The sequence below is a fragment of the Pimephales promelas genome, chromosome 1 (assembly GCF_988280905.1).
Source record: "Pimephales promelas chromosome 1, fPimPro1.hap1.1, whole genome shotgun sequence".
Taxonomy (NCBI): Eukaryota; Metazoa; Chordata; class Actinopteri; order Cypriniformes; family Leuciscidae; genus Pimephales; species Pimephales promelas.
Window position 1 is genome coordinate 21,272,950 of NC_142769.1, and position 21,502 is coordinate 21,294,451.

Here is a 21,502-nt window from a genome sequence, read left to right on the forward strand (position 1 = left end):
TTGTGCAGTCGACAGCCTCGATGCCACCCAAACCTTCAGACAGACAGATGAGCTTCCATGTGAGCCAGCCAGCCAGTCGTGATGAAAATGATTAATAATATTGTGGAAAGCATGACGTCTGGTGACAGACAGAGATGTTGCAGGTCTTGATGTGGCATTTAGACCCATACTTAGTTAAAATTCAATATATTTTGATTTGGCCTCTTTATTCATTTATATTAGATCTACATGCCTTCTAGAATAGCAAATAAAAAATATAATTAATAAGGAATGGAAACTTTTGAAATAATTCCAGACTTCCAGATTCTAGAATAGTTGATGTGGCTTATAACAGTTGGATGCCACACACAGTTATACACATATAATATAGAAGTAAAACAGATGGAGTTGTTGTTGTTGTAGTAACCAGTCGACTGTTAAGCATTGCCCAGTGATCCGAGATCCTCACTGCGGAACATGAAATCCATGGGGAGGAGTCGGATCCAGATCCAACTCCTCCCACCTTACATGCACCTAAACCTAACCAACTCCGCCCCCTGATCTCTAAACCCACCCCTAATCCCTAAACCCAACCCTAATCTTACCCATCTCCACCCCTTGGATCGTGATCCGACTCCTCCCCGTGGATCTCATGTTCTGCATTGAGGTGCTACTGGGTGATCCAGCTCTCTCTCTCTCTCTCTCTCTCTCTCTCTCTCTCTCTCTCTCTCTCTCTCTCTCTCTATCTCTCTCTCTCTCTCTCTCTCTCTCTCTCTCTCTGTGTGTGTGTGTGTGTGTGTGTGTGTGTGTGTGTGTGTGTGTGTGTGTGTGTGTGTGTGTGTGTGTGTGTGTGTGTGTGTATGTGTGTGTGTGTGTGTGTGTGTGTGTGTAGAAACTAGGCTACATCACATTTGAAGAAACTAGATCATAATTACAAATGGTGAATGAGGTGAGTTTTTATTAAAGGAATAATTCACCTAAACATGAAAATTCTGTCTTCATTTTCTCACCCTCAAGTTGTCTCAAACCAATGAGTTTCTTTCTTCTTCTCAACACAAAAGAAGATTATTTTGAAGAAGGTCGGTAACCGAAGAATTCAACCTTCTAGAATAGCACATAAAACCAATATAACAGTTTTACCACTGATTAATAAGGAATGGAAAATCTCTAAATCATTCCAGACTTCCATTCTAGCACTTAATCACTCTTTGGGGTAAATATGACCCCACTGGACCTTTCCTTGATTTTTTAAAAAATGTTCCCTTCATCCCAGGGCCATGAAACTCAGTGACTTTTCCTTAATAATCTATCTAAGCATGCACAAAAAAACTGGGTTCGATTCGGTTGTTCTAAAGGTGTGTAAAAAAAAAAAAAACATTTAAGGTGTTTGGGGTCAAAATGACCCCAATTGAAAATGAATGGGAAAATGAAAAAAAAAGAATTTTTTTTACTTGTTTGTTAAAAAAATAAAAGTAAATCCATTATAAATCTGAAATGTTCCACATATAAACAGAGGTTTGGTCCTACAGCATAAATAGAAAGTAGAACAAACTTTCTATCTCACACACACACACACACACACACACACACACACACACACACACACACACACACACACACACACACACACACACACACACACACACACATTCTGACGGAGGCCCCCTAATGGGGTCCACAAGTTTTTTTATGCGTTGTGGGATCCACCCTTTGCAGTGGTCCTACACTGCTGTAAAAAATAACATTAGATCTAAAAAAAAATCTAAATCATTAATATCACTTCAATTTGACAAATTTCTAAAGTTTTGTCCAAAAAGGTATTTGGCCCCTTGTGGGCCCCGTTTCTAGGATTGCCGACTTGTGGGGTCTGCCCACATACACACATACATACCAAGTTTTTATATGTTAATGGGGCCCAAGGTCACTATCTGCAGCTGCTGACACCAGCCTTTATTATTACTCCCAGTTTCCTTATTTTGGACTAAAATAGTTTTGTAATGAGTAATTATAATAATTAAAATGAGTAATTATAGTAATTATGTATATGTGAAACTTTCCATCTGCCTTTACAGATAACAAGACATACGACTTTAAAGACAGTTTTATGACAACATAAATGACCAGTTTTATTTTAATGACAGTTTATGCCACACAGTTGTCAGTCAAACTTTTTATGAAATGATTAAAACAATTTTTTGTTTTTAAACAACAAACAAATTACATTTTAGAAAGTTAACAAATTTTGAAATCATGATACACAGATATTTAAAGAAATGAAAAATCCTTGAAATGTGAAATATTTAACATATTCCCAACACACTTTCAGTGTTCAGGCCCTAAAATAAATAAAAAAAGATATTAAAATAAACAAGAATAAATCAATATCCATCCAACATCCATCCATCCATCCAACATCTACCCTTTATTCATCCTTCCAACATCTAGCCTACATCCATCCTTCCAACATCTATCCTACATCCATCCTTCCAACATCTACCCTACATCCATCCTTCCAACATCTATCCTACATCCATCCTTCCAACATCTACCCTACATCCATCCTTCCAACATCTACCCTACATCCATCCTTCCAACATCTATCCTACATCCATCCTTCCAACATCTATCCTACAGCCATCCAACATTCATTACCTCAGTTCCAGTGCTTTTCACACTAGACTTTTCTTCTCAGGGCTGTAATGTGATTTTTAACATATATTTAACTGCTTTCCAGTCTCTATTTCTGAGAGCTTGAGGTTCTGCAGTAATGCAGCGCTGACATTCTTCTTTCCCAGGAACTTGATTCATTGATTCTTGATTCAATCCCCAAAAATTCATCCATCCATCTAATATCCACCCTACATCCATCCAACATTCATCCATCCAACATCTACCCTACATCCATCCAACATTCATCCAGCCATCATCTACTCTACATCCATCCAACATTCATCCATCCAACATCTTCTCTACATCCATCCAACATTCATCCAGGCATCATCTATCCTACATCCACCCATCTCTCAAAAATCCATCCAACATCCATCCATCCATCTATTCAAAAATAAAATTAAATAAGTGCTGTGAAGAACTGTGAAATGTGTAAAAAAAAAAGAAAAAGAAAATTTGAAGGCCACTGGACACCCATAAAACCTGAGCAAACCCCTACAACAAGGTTACAACAGAACACAACCAAAGACTAAAATTTTAAGATCCTACCTCAAATCTTTTGGTTTTACCTCAGTTCCATTGCTTTTCACACTAGACTTTTCTTCTCAGGGCTGTAATGCGATTTTTTACATAATATTTAACTGCTTTCCAGTCTCTATTTCTGAGAGCTTGAGGTTCTGCAGTAATGCAGCGCTGACATTCTTCTTTCCCAGGAACTTGATTCATTACAATAAATCTCCTCAAATGTGTGTCCACGGCAGCACACTCGTCTGGGGTCCAGCTTCTTTTGACGGCCGTTTGTTTTCCTATGTAGGCAAAAACACAAAACATTGTAGGTTTTCTTTTATAAATAAATTTTTATCTTACTTAACCCTGTAAGACCCACTGTTTCAGAATTACATCAATTGTGGTTATTCCCCAAAACCCCCTTTGTCTTTTTTAATTGTTTGTTTTCCACATCAATATGATCTGTGGGTCCTACATTTTATTCCCACCACGTAATTGAATCCAGGATTTGTGTACAAAGCCCACCCTTAAGTCAAGAAATGACACATCCAACAACTTTCTGATCAAGCAACATCCCTTTGATTTACTGGACTGGATTCATCTTCAAGTAAGTAAAATGCTTGGAATATGTTTTTCTGTGTTTATTACAGTGTCTAGAGCAACTTGCGCCATGATGTTATTTTGGAATGATATGCAGAAGTTATCTGCGGTGTCCAGAGCCGTTGTCAAGCCCTCTCCTTCCTGCCACCAATCAACGCGCCCCTCATTTGCATTATTAAAATTACCGCCCACGACAGCCAAAATATCGCATCAGATCTCGCGAGACAATAATGCATTCAGAAATAAGGGTCATATGAGCTCTGTGTTTATTTTTTTTTTTCACTTTTCTTTTTTAGAAGGGCCTGAAAGACTATAATAGAGCGTGGGTATCCAAGGTAATACGAGGTTATGACTCCTTTAAGGTGAACATCTTGAGGGGAACTTAAATGAAAATGTTCACAACAAATTATACATGATTTAAACATTATACCCTTTAGCTTTTTGTCAGATTACATATTCTTTACTGTATTAGAGACTACAGTTGAAAGATATATTGCAATATCTAAACATTAGAATTTGCTATCACATTCTGCAGGACTTTCTAACAAAGAAATTCTGTTTGCACAAAATGTTCTCATCAATTTATAGTCAAAGTGCTTATTATCATTAGGCCAATAACCTTTATTTAACCAGGTCTGACCCATTGAGACCCAAGATGTCCTCTTATGTAAGAGACACCTGGCCAATCCTCCAAGCGGTGCTTTGTTCTGACACAGGTGTAAATGTTCATCACTGTTAGATTTTGTTGTAAACTGGACGGTGAATGCATTCCTGTAAGGATTACAATCACAGTCTACTATAGGTGAGCCATTAGGTATAATGTGACCGGTGAGATGTGTGAATAGGCTGCTTTAGTCCAAAGTGTGAACACGTCATAATGAGGCATGTGTGCTATTTGTATATACAAATGTACATTTGTTTCAATTTTATCTATTTCTTTTCAGAATGCCACCAGCAAAGGAGAAATCCTCGGTACAATGTGCACAATGTAATCCAAAAGTTTGTGTCAGAAGATTTGGTTCAAGCTCTGGCAACAAATACGAATGAGTACAGCTTTCAAAATGACGAAAGATCAGTCAACACTAATACAAAAGAAATACAGGCAGCATTGGGCATGTACCTGAGGATGGAACATTACATTTTGTAAACAATTTAACCTTGCCAGAGACTGACAAGAGGGACAAACTCTGGAAACTCAGACCACAGCTTGATTCAAAACTGCCTGCAGATGGTACCAGAAAAGCACATTCCATGGACAAGATGATGATCCCCTTCAACAGGAAGTTCAGCGGCATCAAGAAGTATATGCAAGGTAATCTACGCTCATGGGGCTTTGAAGTATGGGTGAAAGCTGAAATCTCTAGCATGATGCTTGACTTTGATGTTTACCAAGGGAGCAACAATGAAGTACGAGTCAAATCTAAACTTGGATTGTCAGGTGGTGTTGTAATGAAGCTTGCCTCCACATTTCCAAAGGGTCAACACAACAAGATCTAGGCAGACAACCACTTCACCTCCATTCCACTGGTAGTGAAGCTCCTTGAGGAAGGAATGCATTATGTGTGAACAGCCAGGCAAATGCATCTACCGAACAGTAATCTTTACATGCGAAGAGCTTGAAGAAGAAGGGCAGAGGAAGCTTTGACCACAGAGTGGTGGGGAAACAACATCTGTGCTGTCAAATGGTACGACAACAGGGCGGTGACACTTGTGTCATCCTTCGCTGGACCAGGACCTGTTCAGGAGATTCAAGACTGGGACAAAGCCGCCAAAACCTACATTGACGTTAGAAAGGCTTCCATTGTGGGCATCTACAATAAATACATGGGAGGTGTGGATCTGTTGGACTCATTTACAGCAAATCACAAGTATGCACTGAAATCCTGGTGGTGGTACATGTGCATCTTCTGGCACACAATCACCCTTACTGTGGTCAACGCCTGGCTCCTCTACAAGCAGCACAGCCTATGCTCTCAGGATGCCAAAGAAGGAGATACTGAACATGAGAAAGTTCCAAGCACAGCTGGCTTCCTCTCTCATTGCGGTAATGATCTATTTGTGCTATTTACCTTGTTCGTGAAAAATCAGACTGGTATTTCAGATGTACATAAATTGAGACATTTGTTCTTTAGATTCTAATCTGGTGGACAGAACACTGAAAACGCCAAAGAGAGGACGGCCATTTTCAGCCAACAAGAGCCCAGAGACAGGAGCCCTCTGAATGGTGGAAAGAGACCACACATGGATGATGGAAGTCCAAAGGCTCCCTCTTCTAAAAAGTCACGCAAACCACCGCCCATGGACGTGCGCATGGACCAAACTGGACATTTCCCCCTGAAGACAAAGAGAGGGCTCTGCAGATGTTGCAGTAAAGGGTACACCAATACCCAAAGCAGCAAGTGTGATGTCCGCCTCTGTTTTTCAGAGGACAGGAACCGTTTCTGGGATTACCACTATAGAGAAGAGAGAACACTGCAGACGTTGCACTGTTAACAATGTAAATAAATAAAGTTCTTATTTGTTGGAATAAACAACTCTTCATAATAACATGACTGAGATTATTATTCATTTTATACACTGGTTTGAGACTTGGATGAAGGAACACTAGCAGTTAGGAGGTATTTAAGGTGATGGGAGGTTGTTGGAGTTTTTCAACTGGTCACTGTACACCTCTGTCGTTGGAGGAAATACAAGCATTTTTCCTGAATAACTCCATAAAGTGTTAAAGATTTTTTTTTTATTTAATAGAACAGACTTCTTATTGATATAAAGGTGATAATGGCAGTCTTTCCCCAACCCTGGCACCGGACAGTAAGGAGGGACAGACATATTTAAAGTGTTGAGTCAAGGAAGCAAAGTAAAAGACCTTAAAAAATAAATGAGCAACTCTGGCCCAAAAGAGAGAGCAAGCCCCAAAGCTTACCTCTTTTTTTTGCAGACACACTCCGGTTTTGGACTTGTGATGTGGAGGGACATTCTTGCAGGGATGACACGCTGACCTCATCTTCTGACCCCTCTTCTCTTGGCATACTGACATCTGGACAAAGAAATAACTTTATTGTAGTATACACAACATGAAATACGTAATAGCCGTCAGTACAGTGGTTGTGTTATTTTATAAAATAATTCAGTTTATTTATATAGCCCCGATTCACAACAGATGTCGTCTCGAGGCACTTAACAAGAAGTCAGTATATGGGATTTGTGTCCCTTACAGAGACACTGTTTATTTCATCCCATCTCCTATCGTCCTAAATTCTTCTCAAGTGACTAGTGACGTGAAAATATTAGTTTTCATGTTAGCCCAGGGATGAGCAACTCCAGTCCTCAAAGGCCACTATTCTGCAGGTCTGAGATGTTTCCCTGCTTCAACACACCTGATTCAAATTAAATAGATCAAACAGCTTGTTGCCAAGCTCTGCAAAATGAATCAGGTGTGTTGCAGCAGGGAAACATCTAAGACCTAAAGGATAGCGGCCCTCAAGCAGTACATTTCCTCATATAGTATACGGACGACAGACCGTTCCCACGCAGTCCACTAGTGCTGAAGTAGCTGCGCGCTGTAAAGATTGTATGTTGGACAATAAAAGATGAACTGATTTCATCAGACAGAGAGCGACTGTAGTTACCATCACAAGTAGCATTAACGTTTAGGTTAGTGTGCCCTCACCTACTGTTTATAGGTTGCTCCAATCTCACGGCGCAGACTTCACGCAGGGATTGCACGGCTACTCAAACATTTGTCCTCCTCAACTGTGTACGAGTACACGGTTACAGCGAGTCGAGTACGAGTACGCAGATGAGGAGGTAACATGTCAAGACGACACGGCTGTACGAGTTTATTTGATGTCATCTAACCCGATGGCATGTGCGTTTGAGCCAGTGATGAGGAGGAGAGTTGAGAGACCGTTTTTTGCGGAAGTTGAGGGAGCTGCAGTGGCTCCGGAGGAGAGGGTCGGCAATCCTTTGCAGTGCAAGTGCAGTCACTGCGATCAACCGTGGAGTCTGTTTGCTGCCATGAACCAGACTTGGATAATGTGCTCAGGGAATTGTCCTGCATCACCTTATCGAGCTCATTCCAGATGTTCTGTAGTGACAGGGATGTGTTGGAGTAGCTGTGCTATCCCTGTATGAAGTCCGTGCCGAGAGATTAGAGCAACCTATAAGCAATAGGTGGGTTCACGCTAACCACAAAATGAATGCTACTTGTAATTTCAGGCAGTACTGAAGCAGTGTTCAGTTTTAAAACTGGGGTTGTGTTTGACTGATTGTGCAGCCTCTGCATCAGACAGGTCTCCTGACAGAGTTGCAGGAGAAAGAGGTGGGTAGGACAAAGAAGGGAGATGGAGTTGTTGATGTTCAATTTTTTGCCAAGTGCCGTGTGAAATGCACGAAAGGAAAGGTAAGAATTGCGTTCAAGCTCACCGGTTGAAGACACTCTCTGGTTTTGACTTTGTGATGTGGAGGTACATTCTTGCGTGGATGATATGAGCTCATCGTCTGACCCATCATCTCTTAGCATACCGACATCTGGAGAGGGAAATAACTCATGAATACACAAAATATCTAAAACGGATCATTTAGAATCAATTTAGGAACATCGTATACACATACCTTCAATATCCTCAGCTAAAGGTCCCTCCATGTCAATGGTCTCTAAAATGACAATTGATAAAAAATTGAGATTGGAAAGCTGAAACTATGGGCAATCTGCAAGAGTATACAACAGTAGTATTATCTCTCATCCCGTCACTATTACTGCCCTATGCTTTACATTGCAAATAGTTGTTTTCTGAATGCGGAAGACTAAATGTCATATATTGTGCCTTCAGGAATATAAAGTTAATTACCATTCACATCGACTTGTATTTCATCGAGGCTCTTTCCTTTGTAATCTCCTAGGCGTCCTTGTTCCATTGCGAGGAGGACTTTACTCACTTTGGCTAATTGGAGGGTGCTTTCTGGGAGCCTGTAGTGTTTCCTGTGAACAGCGATATTATGACCGAGGAAGTCTGCCAACTGGTCGAGCTCGGTGGTTTTGAGGTTCAAAACAGTAGACAGGGTAGCAATATGTTTCCTCAGTTGAATTGATTTTAGCGCTTGAGGATTTTTTATGTCACCGCATTCACTGACAAATTGCCTCATGCAGTCACAAGCCCTGAGGTAATGGGCAGATTGTGGCAATGCAAACAGATATTCATTGTCCTTCAGCACCCCACATACTTCTCTGCACTCAGTAAGAGCATCAAGTGATTCTCTCATTAATGGGGTTAGAAGAACTGGAACCTTCCTTCCTCTTTTTCCAACAATTGCTATTCGCACGAAATGCCTGCAGAGCTTCTGCTCAAGCGGTGTGAGGGCCAAATTTACATCTCCCTGTTCCTCTGATGTGTCTTTCGATAAGTATGCAGACAGGTGCATTCGGGACACTTCACCTGCTCTCCGCCGATTAAAAAGCATAACTTGAGTCAACGTTACTTTTGCAAGTTCCTTCCAATTTGTGGATGAATGATGTTCTTTTAAATCTTTGAGATGTTGCTGCTGTTTTTCTTCTAGATAGCAATGTAGCTTTTGGATATCTTGTGTAAGAGGTAAAAGTTGCGGTGCATTCCATTTGGCCCGGTTAAGCTGGGTTAATGCCTGGCCTGCAATATCAAACCTCCAACTCTCTAAATACAACTGTGCGAACTCCTCAGCATCTTTAATGGTTTCCTTATCTCTCTTTTTCAGTCCTTCGGACTTGATAAACATAGCCAACGAATGCAGGCTGTGTCCTACCTTGCGTGCAAGAGATGGACATTGGTATATCCCAGTTTCCTCACTGAATCCAGATAGGTTCTTTGCAGCTCTGACAACCTGTGAGTACTGTTCAGGTTTGATGAGTTCTTGAATGGTCCTCACACGTGTGATTTTTTTAGCTTCCAATAAAAGCCTGCCAAGTTCTCGCAGTTTTTGGCGTATATACTGGTGTTGACTGACTATCTTCTCATTCTTTTTGAACAACCTGAACCCATAATTGAGGATGCAGTTGTCTCCTTTAATTGCAACTGTGATCTCGTCCTGAATCATTACACTCAAGAACTTCCAATACGCATCTGTATATTCTGATGGAGAAGGTTCAGCGAAAGCACATAATGCCTGAACTCTATTTTTACCAGGTTTAGCATTTTTGGGTTTGAAGCTGCAGACCTTGAAATGCCGCCACATCGCTCTTCTTGAGAACAGCCCATAGCAATGAATGCAATGTGCAAATTTATGTCCGTCTGACTTTTTTACTGGTTGTTTACATGGGATTAGTTTTCCTTTTTTTTTTTCCAAAACATGACTGTTGTGCTCGAAGTTTCCCTTATTTCGTATGTAGTCCAATTGTAGTTTTCTTTCCTTTGAGTTTTTTGGTAAACTGAATGCTTTCGCAACATCCGATTCATCTTGGTGTTTACGCCATAAGTGTCTTGACATTTTCTGGACAAACTTCTTGCAATAAAAGCAGAAATGTTTCTTGTTATAGCTTCTGGATCCGTCATCTTTCTTTAAAGTTGGACTGACAATCATGTACTGCTCTTCTTCCAGGGGCACTGAAACACTGTTTTCAGAAAATGTTGCGATTTCCTTTTCATTCCCATCAACTCTGCTATTTGGAAATCTTTGTGTGGGATCATGACATCTTTCCAAAAGTCTTCTCTGGCTAAAGTCAAATTGGCTATGACTAGAGGACTCGCTTCCACTCTCTCGGGAGGATCTACTTCTTTCTCTGGGCTTAAACTTGCTCTTACCGGATGATGCACCTTTCTTCTTTTTTTCCTTTTCCAGGGTTAATTCCATACTGCTATCACTTTCTGTGCTGTCATCCCTGGGATTTGGAATATACTCCTCTTCGCTACCTAAGTTTGAGTCATCTGATTCCACGAGATTCATCTGAATCTTTAAAAACAAACACAAATCTGTTAATACCTATTTTTTCAAAATTACATATAAAAACCTGAGTATACTGATTGAACAGGGTCAGGATACTAAATGAAGAAAAATCTGTATGGACCATTTTCAATACAAGTACATTTTTAAATTAGAAGAATCCCCATTAGACTCACTAGCAAGAGCAACTGCCCAGCCCCAGCCCCAGCCCAACCCAGCCCTAGACCAGCCCTAGCCCCAGCCCAACCCAGCCCTAGCCCCAGCCCCAGCCCAACCCAGCCCTAGACCAGCCCTAGCCCCAGCCCAACCCAGCCCTAGCCCCAGCCCTAGCTCCAGCCCCAGCCCTAGCCCCAGCCCTAGCTCCATCCCTAGCCCCAGCCCTAGACCAGCCCTAGCCCCAGCCCTAGCCCCAGCCCTAGACCAGCCCTAGCCCCATCCCTAGCCCCAGCCCTAGACCAGCCCTAGACCAGCCCTAGCCCCAGCCCTAGCCCCAGCCCTAGACCAGCCCCAGCCAAAAAAAAAAAAAAAAAGACTTACGGGACGGCAAGACCTTCTTCTCAGCTTCTGTGAAACCCTTTCAGGATTAAAAAAAGGAGTCTCCTCTGCACTGTCACTACTTGAGTCATGGAGACCGTGTGTAAAATCTTGTACTCTATCCATCTGCAAAAAGGGAGACATGGAGATGTTTTGTTGTATGATTGCTGTATTTTTAATTGATAGGGAGACCATTCAGGGGTTGTCAGGTGAGCTAGACACCTATGAAAATTATTGACCAATATTACCCCTCCATCAACCTGCTGAGGCCCATGTCCAAACTGCCTTCCAGGTGAAGTAAACGTTGACAAAATTATTTAAAAAAAAAAAAGAGTAACATTTCAGTTTTCATCCATTTAATTGTTAAAATTAATGACTTCACAAGAATGATTCATCATAATAATATAGTGTCATTCCTGTAGACATGGAACTACTCCAGAGAGAGGGAGAGATTAGTCAATAATTTTCCAAAGTGTCTTCCTCACCTCACAATTGTCTCCCTATCAATTAAAAATCAGCAATTAGTCAGAAAAGAAAAGAAGAGTTGAGCTTCTCTAATAAATGATTACTGATCGATTGTTGGTGAACTCTATTTAATTGATAATTTAATGCACCAGGTGAGGCGGAGGACTCAACCAGATTTTGGCAACAGAGACCGGCCACTAGGCACGTTGTATCTTTTTTTTTTTTTTTAAACACACCTGAGCGCTGATCACTGGACATCACTCCTGCAGGTGTTTATGCCAGTCCAATAGATTCAATTTCAAATGAGTCCATTTAAATTCAGATTTTAAAAGCAATTGTTCAAAACAATCGATTCAGGTTCAAAGTGAATGATTCCCATTCAAATATAAAATAATTCAAATTCACTTACTAGTGGCACAAAAATGATCACATAAGCAAGTTAATTATATTGTTAAAATGTGTTTCGGGGCATACCAGAATGCTTTTTGTGCGTCTCAGCCGTGGAACAAGTTCATCATCCGATTCATTGTTGGAATGGTTGCTTGAAGAAGCCTCATCACAAGTTTCTTTCACAACAGTTTCATCTGAATTGTACAAATGATCTGAAACATCTGGGCCAATATCATTCTGCCCTATAATAACATCCAGGTGTGGGGTGGGAGGTTCGTTTTCCATACCATCCTCATCAGTTTCATCACTATCTGGATAATCAACCAGTGAAAATCCTTGGACAGTAAATACCTAAAAAATAAACAAAAATGTATTAAGTATGGAATTAGAAAGGTTGGCCAAAGAAACATGGCATGGTCTGACTAAAAATCTAAATCCAGAAATGTGAACACCAACCCTTTTAGACAGTGTAGAATTATAAATGTTAAAATCAGAGTACAGTTATACTGAAGTATTACAATACTATCATATAGTTGCCTGAGGAAGACCATTTGGATCCCCACGTTGGTAACACTTTATTTGAAATGGTGTGCATAAGACTGACATAACACTGTCATAAACTTGACATAACACCTGTCATGAACATGAAGCAGTCTTTATGAATGTTTATGACTTTTGTCATTAGGTGTCATTCGGTAAATTATGACACTTTTAATGCAAAGTGTGTGACGTTACCTGGCCTTTAACAGCCAATATAAAGCAACATAAGCATTGGTCCACTTTAGTAATAGAACGCCACATACATGTCAGCATAGATGAAGTGTTTGAAAGTACTTTTACCTCTGAGCAGGTCTGATCTGGGTTTGGTCCATCATTTAGCATCTGAAGAACAGGGCTGGTCTCATTCTCTACTGCGGCAGCAGGAGTCTGAAGGCCTTTCACCTGAAATAGACAGACAGAGACTCAGAACTGTATGAAGAGACATTCACAGGTTAATACAGTCATCTAATGGTGAAACAGCACTGAACTTTGTGGACTAAAAAGCAGCTCACGTCTATTCCAGGAGTTTAGAGTGGATCAAATGAAAATATTTCCTTAAAACATCTAACAGCTCAGATACAGTATACAATTATGAATGTTAAAATCATAGTTGAGGTCTTGTCAGGTGTTGCTATAGTGCATTAGAAACACTTACAGTAAGAACTGGACGGAAGGGCCCCACAAGGGTCTGACTACAGACATGTGAGTGTGTAAAGGAGAGACTAGAGAAACAAGTGTATGATGGAAGGAAGGACCCCATAAGGACATGACTGGAAACATGACGGTGTGTGTGACATTACTTGGCCTTTAACAGCCAATATAAAGCCACATAAGCATTGGTCCACTTTAGTAATAGAACGCCACATACATGTCAGCATAGATGAAGTGTTTGAAAGTACTTTTACCTCTGAGCAGGTCTGATCTGGGTTTGGTCCATCATTTAGCATCTGAGGAACAGGGCTGGTCTCATTCTCTACTGCGGCAGCAGGAGTCTGAAGGCCTTTCACCTGAAATAGACAGACATGAAGAGGATCAGAACTGTATGAAGAGACATTCACAGGTTAATACAGTCATCTAATGGTGAAACAGCACTGAACTTTGTAGACTAAAAAGCAGCTCACGTCTATTCCAGGAGTTTAGAGTGGATCAAATGAAAATATTTCCTTAAAACATCTAACAGCTCAGATACAGTATACAATTATGAATGTTAAAATCATAGTTGAGGTCTTGTCAGGTGTTGCTATAGTGCATTAGAAACACTTACAGTAAGAACTGGACGGAAGGGCCCCACAAGGGTCTGACTACAGACATGTGAGTGTGTAAAGGAGAGACTAGAGAAACAAGTGTATGATGGAAGGAAGGACCCCATAAGGACATGACTGGAAACATGACGGTGTGTGTGACATTACTTGGCCTTTAACAGCCAATATAAAGCCACATAAGCATTGGTCCACTTTAGTAATAGAACGCCACATACATGTCAGCATAGATGAAGTGTTTGAAAGTACTTTTACCTCTGAGCAGGTCTGATCTGGGTTTGGTCCATCATTTAGCATCTGAGGAACAGGGCTGGTCTCATTCTCTACTGCGGCAGCAGGAGTCTGAAGGCCTTTCACCTGAAATAGACAGACAAGAAGAGACTCAGAACTGTATGAAGAGACATTCACAGGCTAATACAGTCATCTAATGGTGAAACAGCACTGAACTTTGTGGACTAAAAAGCAGCTCACGTCTATTCCAGGAGTTTAGAGTGGATCAAATGAAAATATTTCCTTAAAACATCTAACAGCTCAGATACAGTATACAATTATGAATGTTAAAATCATAGTTGAGGTCTTGTCAGGTGTTGCTATAGTGCATTAGAAACACTTACAGTAAGAACTGGACGGAAGGGCCCCACAAGGGTCTGACTACAGACATGTGAGTGTGTAAAGGAGAGACTAGAGAAACAAGTGTATGATGGAAGGAAGGACCCCATAAGGACATGACTGGAAACATGACGGTGTGTGTGACATTACTTGGCCTTTAACAGCCAATATAAAGCCACATAAGCATTGGTCCACTTTAGTAATAGAACGCCACATACATGTCAGCATAGATGAAGTGTTTGAAAGTACTTTTACCTCTGAGCAGGTCTGATCTGGGTTTGGTCCATCATTTAGCATCTGAGGAACAGGGCTGGTCTCATTCTCTACTGCGGCAGCAGGAGTCTGAAGGCCTTTCACCTGAAATAGACAGACAAGAAGAGACTCAGAACTGTATGAAGAGACATTCACAGGCTAATACAGTCATCTAATGGTGAAACAGCACTGAACTTTGTGGACTAAAAAGCAGCTCACGTCTATTCCAGGAGTTTAGAGTGGATCAAATGAAAATATTTCCTTAAAACATCTAACAGCTCAGATACAGTATGCAAATATAAATGTTAAAATCATAGTTGAGGTCTTGTCAGGTGTTGCTATAGTGCATTAAAAGCACTTACAGTAAGAACTGGACGGAAGGGCCCCACAAGGGTCTGACTAAAGACATGTGAGTGTGTAAAGGAGAGACTAGAGAAACAAGTGTATGATGGAAGGAAGGACCCCATAAGGACATGACTGGAAACATGACGGTGTGTGTGACATTACCTGGCCTTTAACAGCCAATATAAAGCCACATAAGCATTGGTCCACTTTAGTAATAGAACGCCACATACATGTCAGCATAGATGAAGTGTTTGAAAGTACTTTTACCTCTGAGCAGGTCTGATCTGGGTTTGGTCCATCATTTAGCATCTGAAGAACAGGGCTGGTCTCATTCTCTACTGCGGCAGCAGGAGTCTGAAGGCCTTTCACCTGAAATAGACAGACAAGAAGAGACTCAGAACTGTATGAAGAGACATTCACAGGCTAATACAGTCATCTAATGGTGAAACAGCACTGAACTTTGTGGACTAAAAAGCAGCTCACGTCTATTCAAGGAGTTTGCAGGGGATGAAATGAAAATATTTCCGTAAAACATCTAACAGCTCAGATACAGTATACAATTATGAATGTTAAAATCATAGTTGAGGTCTTGTCAGGTGTTGCTATAGTGCATTAGAAACACTTACAGTAAGAACTGGACGGAAGGGCCCCACAAGGGTCTGACTAAAGACATGTGAGTGTGTAAAGGAGAGACTAGAGAAACAAGTGTATGATGGAAGGAAGGACCCCATAAGGACATGACTGGAAACATGACGGTGTGTGTGACATTACCTGGCCTTTAACAGCCAATATAAAGCCACATAAGCATTGGTCCACTTTAGTAATAGAACACAACCACATACATGTCAGCATAGATGAAGTGTTTGAAAGTACTTTTACCTCTGAGCAGGTCTGATCTGGGTTTGGTCCATCATTTAGCATCTGAGGAATAGGGCTGGTCTCATTCTCTACTGCGGCAGCAGGAGTCTGAAGGCCTTTCACCTGAAATAGACAGACATGAAGAGACTCAGAACTGTATGAAGAGACATTCACAGGCTAATACAGTCATCTAATGGTGAAACAGCACTGAACTTTGTGGACTAAAAAGCAGCTCACGTCTATTCAAGGAGTTTAGAGTGGATCAAATGAAAATATTTCCTTAAAACATCTAACAGCTCAGATACAGTATACAATTATGAATGTTAAAATCATAGTTGAGGTCTTGTCAGGTGTTGCTATAGTGCATTAGAAACACTTACAGTAAGAACTGGACGGAAGGGCCCCACAAGGGTCTGACTAAAGACATGTGAGTGTGTAAAGGAGAGACTAGAGAAACAAGTGTATGATGGAAGGAAGGACCCCATAAGGACATGACTGGAAACATGACGGTGTGTGTGACATTACCTGGCCTTTAACAGCCAATATAAAGCCACATAAGCATTGGTCCACTTTAGTAATAGAACGCCACATACATGTCAGCATAGATGAAGTGTTTGAAAGTACTTTTACCTCTGAGCAGGTCTGATCTGGGTTTGGTCCATCATTTAGCATCTGAGGAATAGGGCTGGTCTCATTCTCTTCAGCTGCATCAGGAGTCTGAAGGCCTTTCACCTGAAATAGACAGACAGAGACTCAGAACTGTATGAAGAGACATTCACAGGCTAATACAGTCATCTAATGGTGAAACAGCACTGAACTTTGTGGACTAAAAAGCAGCTCACGTCTATTCCAGGAGTTTAGAGTGGATCAAATGAAAATATTTCCTTAAAACATCTAACAGCTCAGATACAGTATGCAATTATAAATGTTAAAATCATAGTTGAGGTCTTGTCAGGTGTTGCTATAGTGCATTAGAAACACTTACAGTAAGAACTGGACGGAAGGGCCCCACAAGGGTCTGACTAAAGACATACAAATGTGTAAAGGAGAGACTAGAGAAACAAGTGTATTTGGAAGATGGAAGGAAGGACCCCATAAGGACATGACTGGAAACATGACGGTGTGTGTGACATTACCTGGCCTTTAACAGCCAATATAAAGCCACATAAGCATTGGTCCACTTTAGTAATAGAACGCCACATACATGTCAGCATAGATGAAGTGTTTGAAAGTACTTTTACCTCTGAGCAGGTCTGATCTGGGTTTGGTCCATCATTTAGCATCTGAAGAACAGGGCTGGTCTCATTCTCTACTGCGGCAGCAGGAGCTTGGGTTTTTTTCAACTGGATTGCAGATAAAGAAGAACTCATTTTAAAAACACATCAAAGACTAAATATTAAATGCATTTCCATAGACAGTCAAGAGTAATATTGGACACATGGTTAATATTGGAGAAATACAAAATTTGCTTTTGCAAAAAAAAAAAAGAAAACTCTAAACTTAATCTAACCAACTCACCGTACTGCGCCAAGGCCATTTTGAATCACCATAGTTGTAATCAATTTCATCTCCTATTTCTATTTTCTTCAGAGAAAATAGGCACAAATGTGGTTTGTTGTCAACTATGATTTTTTTCATAACGCAATTCGGATTTTGGTGGTTGTCGTTGACCAAACGTCCAAGAGAAAAATCGTCTTGCGATGCATCCAGGCTGAAAAGTATCAGAAAAATGGTAACAGTTTTACATCTTTTTAAAAGTTTTATTGAAAGAGTTATTTTCAAAAGAATTTAAGAGTATTTGTGCTTAATTCATTCATCAAGTATTAAACCCTTGTTTCAGAGTTAACTCGTAATTTCTATAAATCAATAAAAAAACATCCATCTTTCAATGTTTACCATAAGTGATGATTCTGCCACTGAAAGTCAAAGAGAAATGTGCTTTCAATCTCTGAGTATTTTCTTGACTTGCTTTCCTCCTGTGTGAGGAGTTTACCCCTGTACTCCAACACGAAGTCCCCGGGTTCAATGGGTTGTGTGGCAAACACTCCTCTTCCTACAATAATATATAATAATTAAACATTTCATTCTGGGACTCAAAAAGAGATACTACAGTATTTTCAAAGTGAGGATGAGGTTCTTGCGTCTAGTCAGTGTATTACCTGCAGACAATGATCACAGATTAAGAACGGACCAAACTGTCAGGGACCAGTGGATTAAATTCATTTTTAATGACGCAGTTCCTACAACCTTTCCCACTGGCTTAACATTAGGTGTCTGCGCTAATCATTTTATCATTTGGGATCAATCAAGATGAAAATTTGCCTTAAACTCTAAACTGCAGCTAGTCTACCACAGCAATAGGCATCATCCTGACACTTCAGTAGAATATTCTGACAAAGCACTCTGACAATCTTGCCTGGGCTGTAAATTATCACACTCACTTCGATCACTGTCTGTCTTTGACAAAGGCAAAAACTGTACCTGGTCATTACATCAACAACAATACTTTTTTTGCTACTGAAATGCACAAGTTGTGTCAATGAATCTTCTGCAACTTACCTTTGTAATGGTCAATGAATCTCGACATAAACCCATCCTTGTCAGTGCAAGACAGAATGTATGTCTTTGCATCGTCTATAGGCTTTTTCCTCCTCCTCCTTATGGACATAATGGCTCTGTGAAAATAATTGTAATTCGTAGTTAGTTAAGGCAAATCTCACAAAAAGGTATTCTATTGTGAAAAATAAATAAATAAACAGACATTCATACAAACATTGCAACAGCTGTGTAGCTTTTCTATTGCAGGATGCATATTGTTTAACATCAAACACGGGCTAATGAAATATGCAAATTCTGAAATATGCACAATGAAAGCTGACCGAGCCTGTTGAAACTGAGAAGTTAACTTGTTAGATGATAACCATGTTATGCTGCACAGACACTCAGTAATCAATTTAAACTAGGGCTGTCAAACTTAACTTCTGGTACAGCAGCATGGCGGCGTTGCCACATGACCATTGACTGACAGCATCACATCCTTCCTCATACATACGCGCATGGATGGTTATGGGGGGGACGGGGTCCAGGGTAGGCCGGTACCACCCAGACAAAAAGCTTGGTGAAATATATATATATATATATATACACTGTCTACCAGTCAAAAGTTTTAGATCAGTAAGATTTTTTATGTTTTTAAATGAAGTCTCTTCTGCTCACCAAGGCTGCTTTATTTGATGAAAATGTAAAAAAACAAACGGTAATATTGTGAAATATTATGACAATTTAAAATGACTGTTTTCTATTTTTATACATTTTAAAATGTAATTTGAAAGCTGAATTTTCAACATCATTACTGTTGCTGATTACACATCAGTTTTCAGTGTCACATGATCCTTCAGAAATCATTCTAATATGCTGATTTTATGCTCAAAAAACAAATTATTATTTTCAACGTTGAAAACAGTCGTGTACCATTTCACCCCAAAATTCTATGATGAACAGAACGTTCAAAAGAACAGCATTTATTTAAAATATAATCTTTTCTAACATTATAAATGTCTTTACTGTAACATTTGATCAATTTAACTCATGCTTGATGAACACAAGTATTTTCTCATTTCTTTCCCCCAAAAATAAAAAAATAAATTCTTACTGACCCCAAACTTTTGAATGGTAGTGATTAATGTTACAAAAGCTTTCCATTTCAGATCAATTCTGTTCATTTACACTTTCTATTCATCAAAGAATCCTGAAATAAAAATGTAAAAAAAAAAAAAACTGTTGCTGATGATGCTGTAAATTCAGCTTTGATCACAGGAATAAATTACACTTGACTATATATTCACATAGAAAACTGCTGTTTTAAATTGTAATATTTCACAATATTACTATTTTTTATCAAATAATAGCAGCCTTGGTGAGCAGAAGAGACTTCTTTTGAAAAACATAAAAAATCTTACCAATCTAAAACTTTTGCAAAGTAAATTTGGAAAAAAAATTATATTATTTTCTCTCAGCTGTCCTGCTCTAACGAACCACCTGCGGGTAGGATGTTATTCCAAAACGGCACCGTACATTAGCTTCAGTCCTGCGTTAGCTTCTGGCTAACCTCCATTAGCGAGTCCTGCCCTGTCTTGTTTACAATTCACAACCGATTCTACCTTTAACGACACGATTTCACTGCACCCCGTCTCTGTCCCGCTGTCATGTCCGTGGTGACGTTATTAGATTATGCCAACAGCTAATATTATGTCGCTAAAGTTAGCTACATGGCAGCTAAACGAGGTAGCAAACATCACGATGTAACGCCAAAATATGAACTCACCATAAAAACCTCACAATTCACAACCAACTCTACTTTTAACGACACTTCACTGCACCCCGTCTCTGCCCCGCTGTAATGTCCGTGGTGACATGTTATTAGGTTAAGCTAACTGCTAATAGTAATATTATGCCGCTAACATTAGCTAAATTGCAGCCACAAACATCACGATAAACTATAACGCCGAAATAAACTCACCATGAAAACCATGCCTAGCTTACCTGATGGATGCAGAGGTCGGTGTTTGTAAAAATGTTCTGATTTCCAACCCGTCTTCTTCTGTCTTCAATCTTCTATCCTTGAAGTCGTCTTCTTCTTCTACGTTACTTGTGCAATTTCCGCAGTTTTCCTTACTTTCGCGGGAATCGCGGCTGATTGTACAGTGCTGTAATTTCATTGGCTAAAGGTTTCAGATTCCCGCGGTGTGTATTCGATTTCGCGGGAAGTGTAAACCTGACTTCCGGTGAAAAAAAAGCTCGACGATACACACCTACACACAATTACCCACTTTTTGCTACCTTATGGGCCACTTTTTAGAGATGGAAAAAAAAGCAATGGGAGCATCAGGGGAAGCTGCTGAGCTTATTTAAATTGAAATCGGAGTGGGGTCCACCATTTTGGGCCCCACTCCGATTTTGGGACTCCTTAGGTGGGTGTGCTCCCACCGATGGGGACCCACACCGACGTATTTGTAAGTACACACACACACACACACACACACACACACACACACACACACACACACATATGCATCCTGTTCATTACAGTTTATTAGTGCTGTTGTTTTGAATTATATTGGTTTATTTACTTGGTTTATTAAATTTATTTTGTTCTAAAATCTCTTGTTCTAAAAAAAATAATATATGTTGATTAATAATTTTCTGAAATGAAAAGTGTGTAATTACAGTCATGTCATAGTGCTGACTTGTAATATTTATGCAAATGTATGTATCATAATTTGCAAAAACAAATAATTCAAAATCTATCAGACAACAACAACAACAAACTCTAATTTTGACAAAAATGTTTTGTGCAACTCACAAAAAATATATATCATATATATTATGTTGTGAGGAGAATATGAAGCATCAAGAAAAATGAAGTGAAAATGAATGAGTCTCTATGGACCCCTATTGGATAGATGTGGTCATTGCACTTTAATTCCTTAACTATAAGAAAAACTGTTTTTCGACTAACCACCAGATGGTAGAATTCTATCCCTAACACATAGAGCAATGTCCAAAAACTGTTTAGATTTAAT

General features: G+C 39.9%; 2 protein-coding genes across 2 annotated transcripts; both read right to left on the reverse strand.

Moving 5' to 3' along the window:
• Positions 1-3,248: 3,248 nt before the first annotated feature.
• On the reverse strand, positions 3,249-20,877 carry LOC120486137 (uncharacterized). Its single transcript, XM_089128757.1, is given in 14 exon segments — positions 3,249-3,455; positions 6,680-6,793; positions 8,182-8,245; positions 8,247-8,286; positions 8,371-8,412; positions 8,607-10,677; positions 11,206-11,328; positions 12,142-12,408; positions 16,551-16,652; positions 17,162-17,263; positions 17,439-17,631; positions 17,817-17,973; positions 18,480-18,595; positions 20,463-20,877. Coding segments are annotated over 14 exon segments (3,633 nt in total). The 5' UTR covers positions 20,639-20,877; the 3' UTR covers positions 3,249-3,389.
• Positions 12,789-15,546, reverse strand: LOC148998416 (uncharacterized). The gene is made up of 6 exons (XM_089131847.1): positions 15,330-15,546; positions 14,721-14,822; positions 14,007-14,213; positions 13,503-13,604; positions 12,898-12,999; positions 12,789-12,797 (listed from the first exon to the last, which is right to left on the reverse strand). Exons 1-6 carry the CDS (start codon positions 15,369-15,371, stop codon positions 12,789-12,791), a joined length of 564 nt encoding a protein of 187 aa, XP_088987973.1. The 5' UTR covers positions 15,372-15,546.
• Positions 20,878-21,502: the final 625 nt, after the last annotated feature.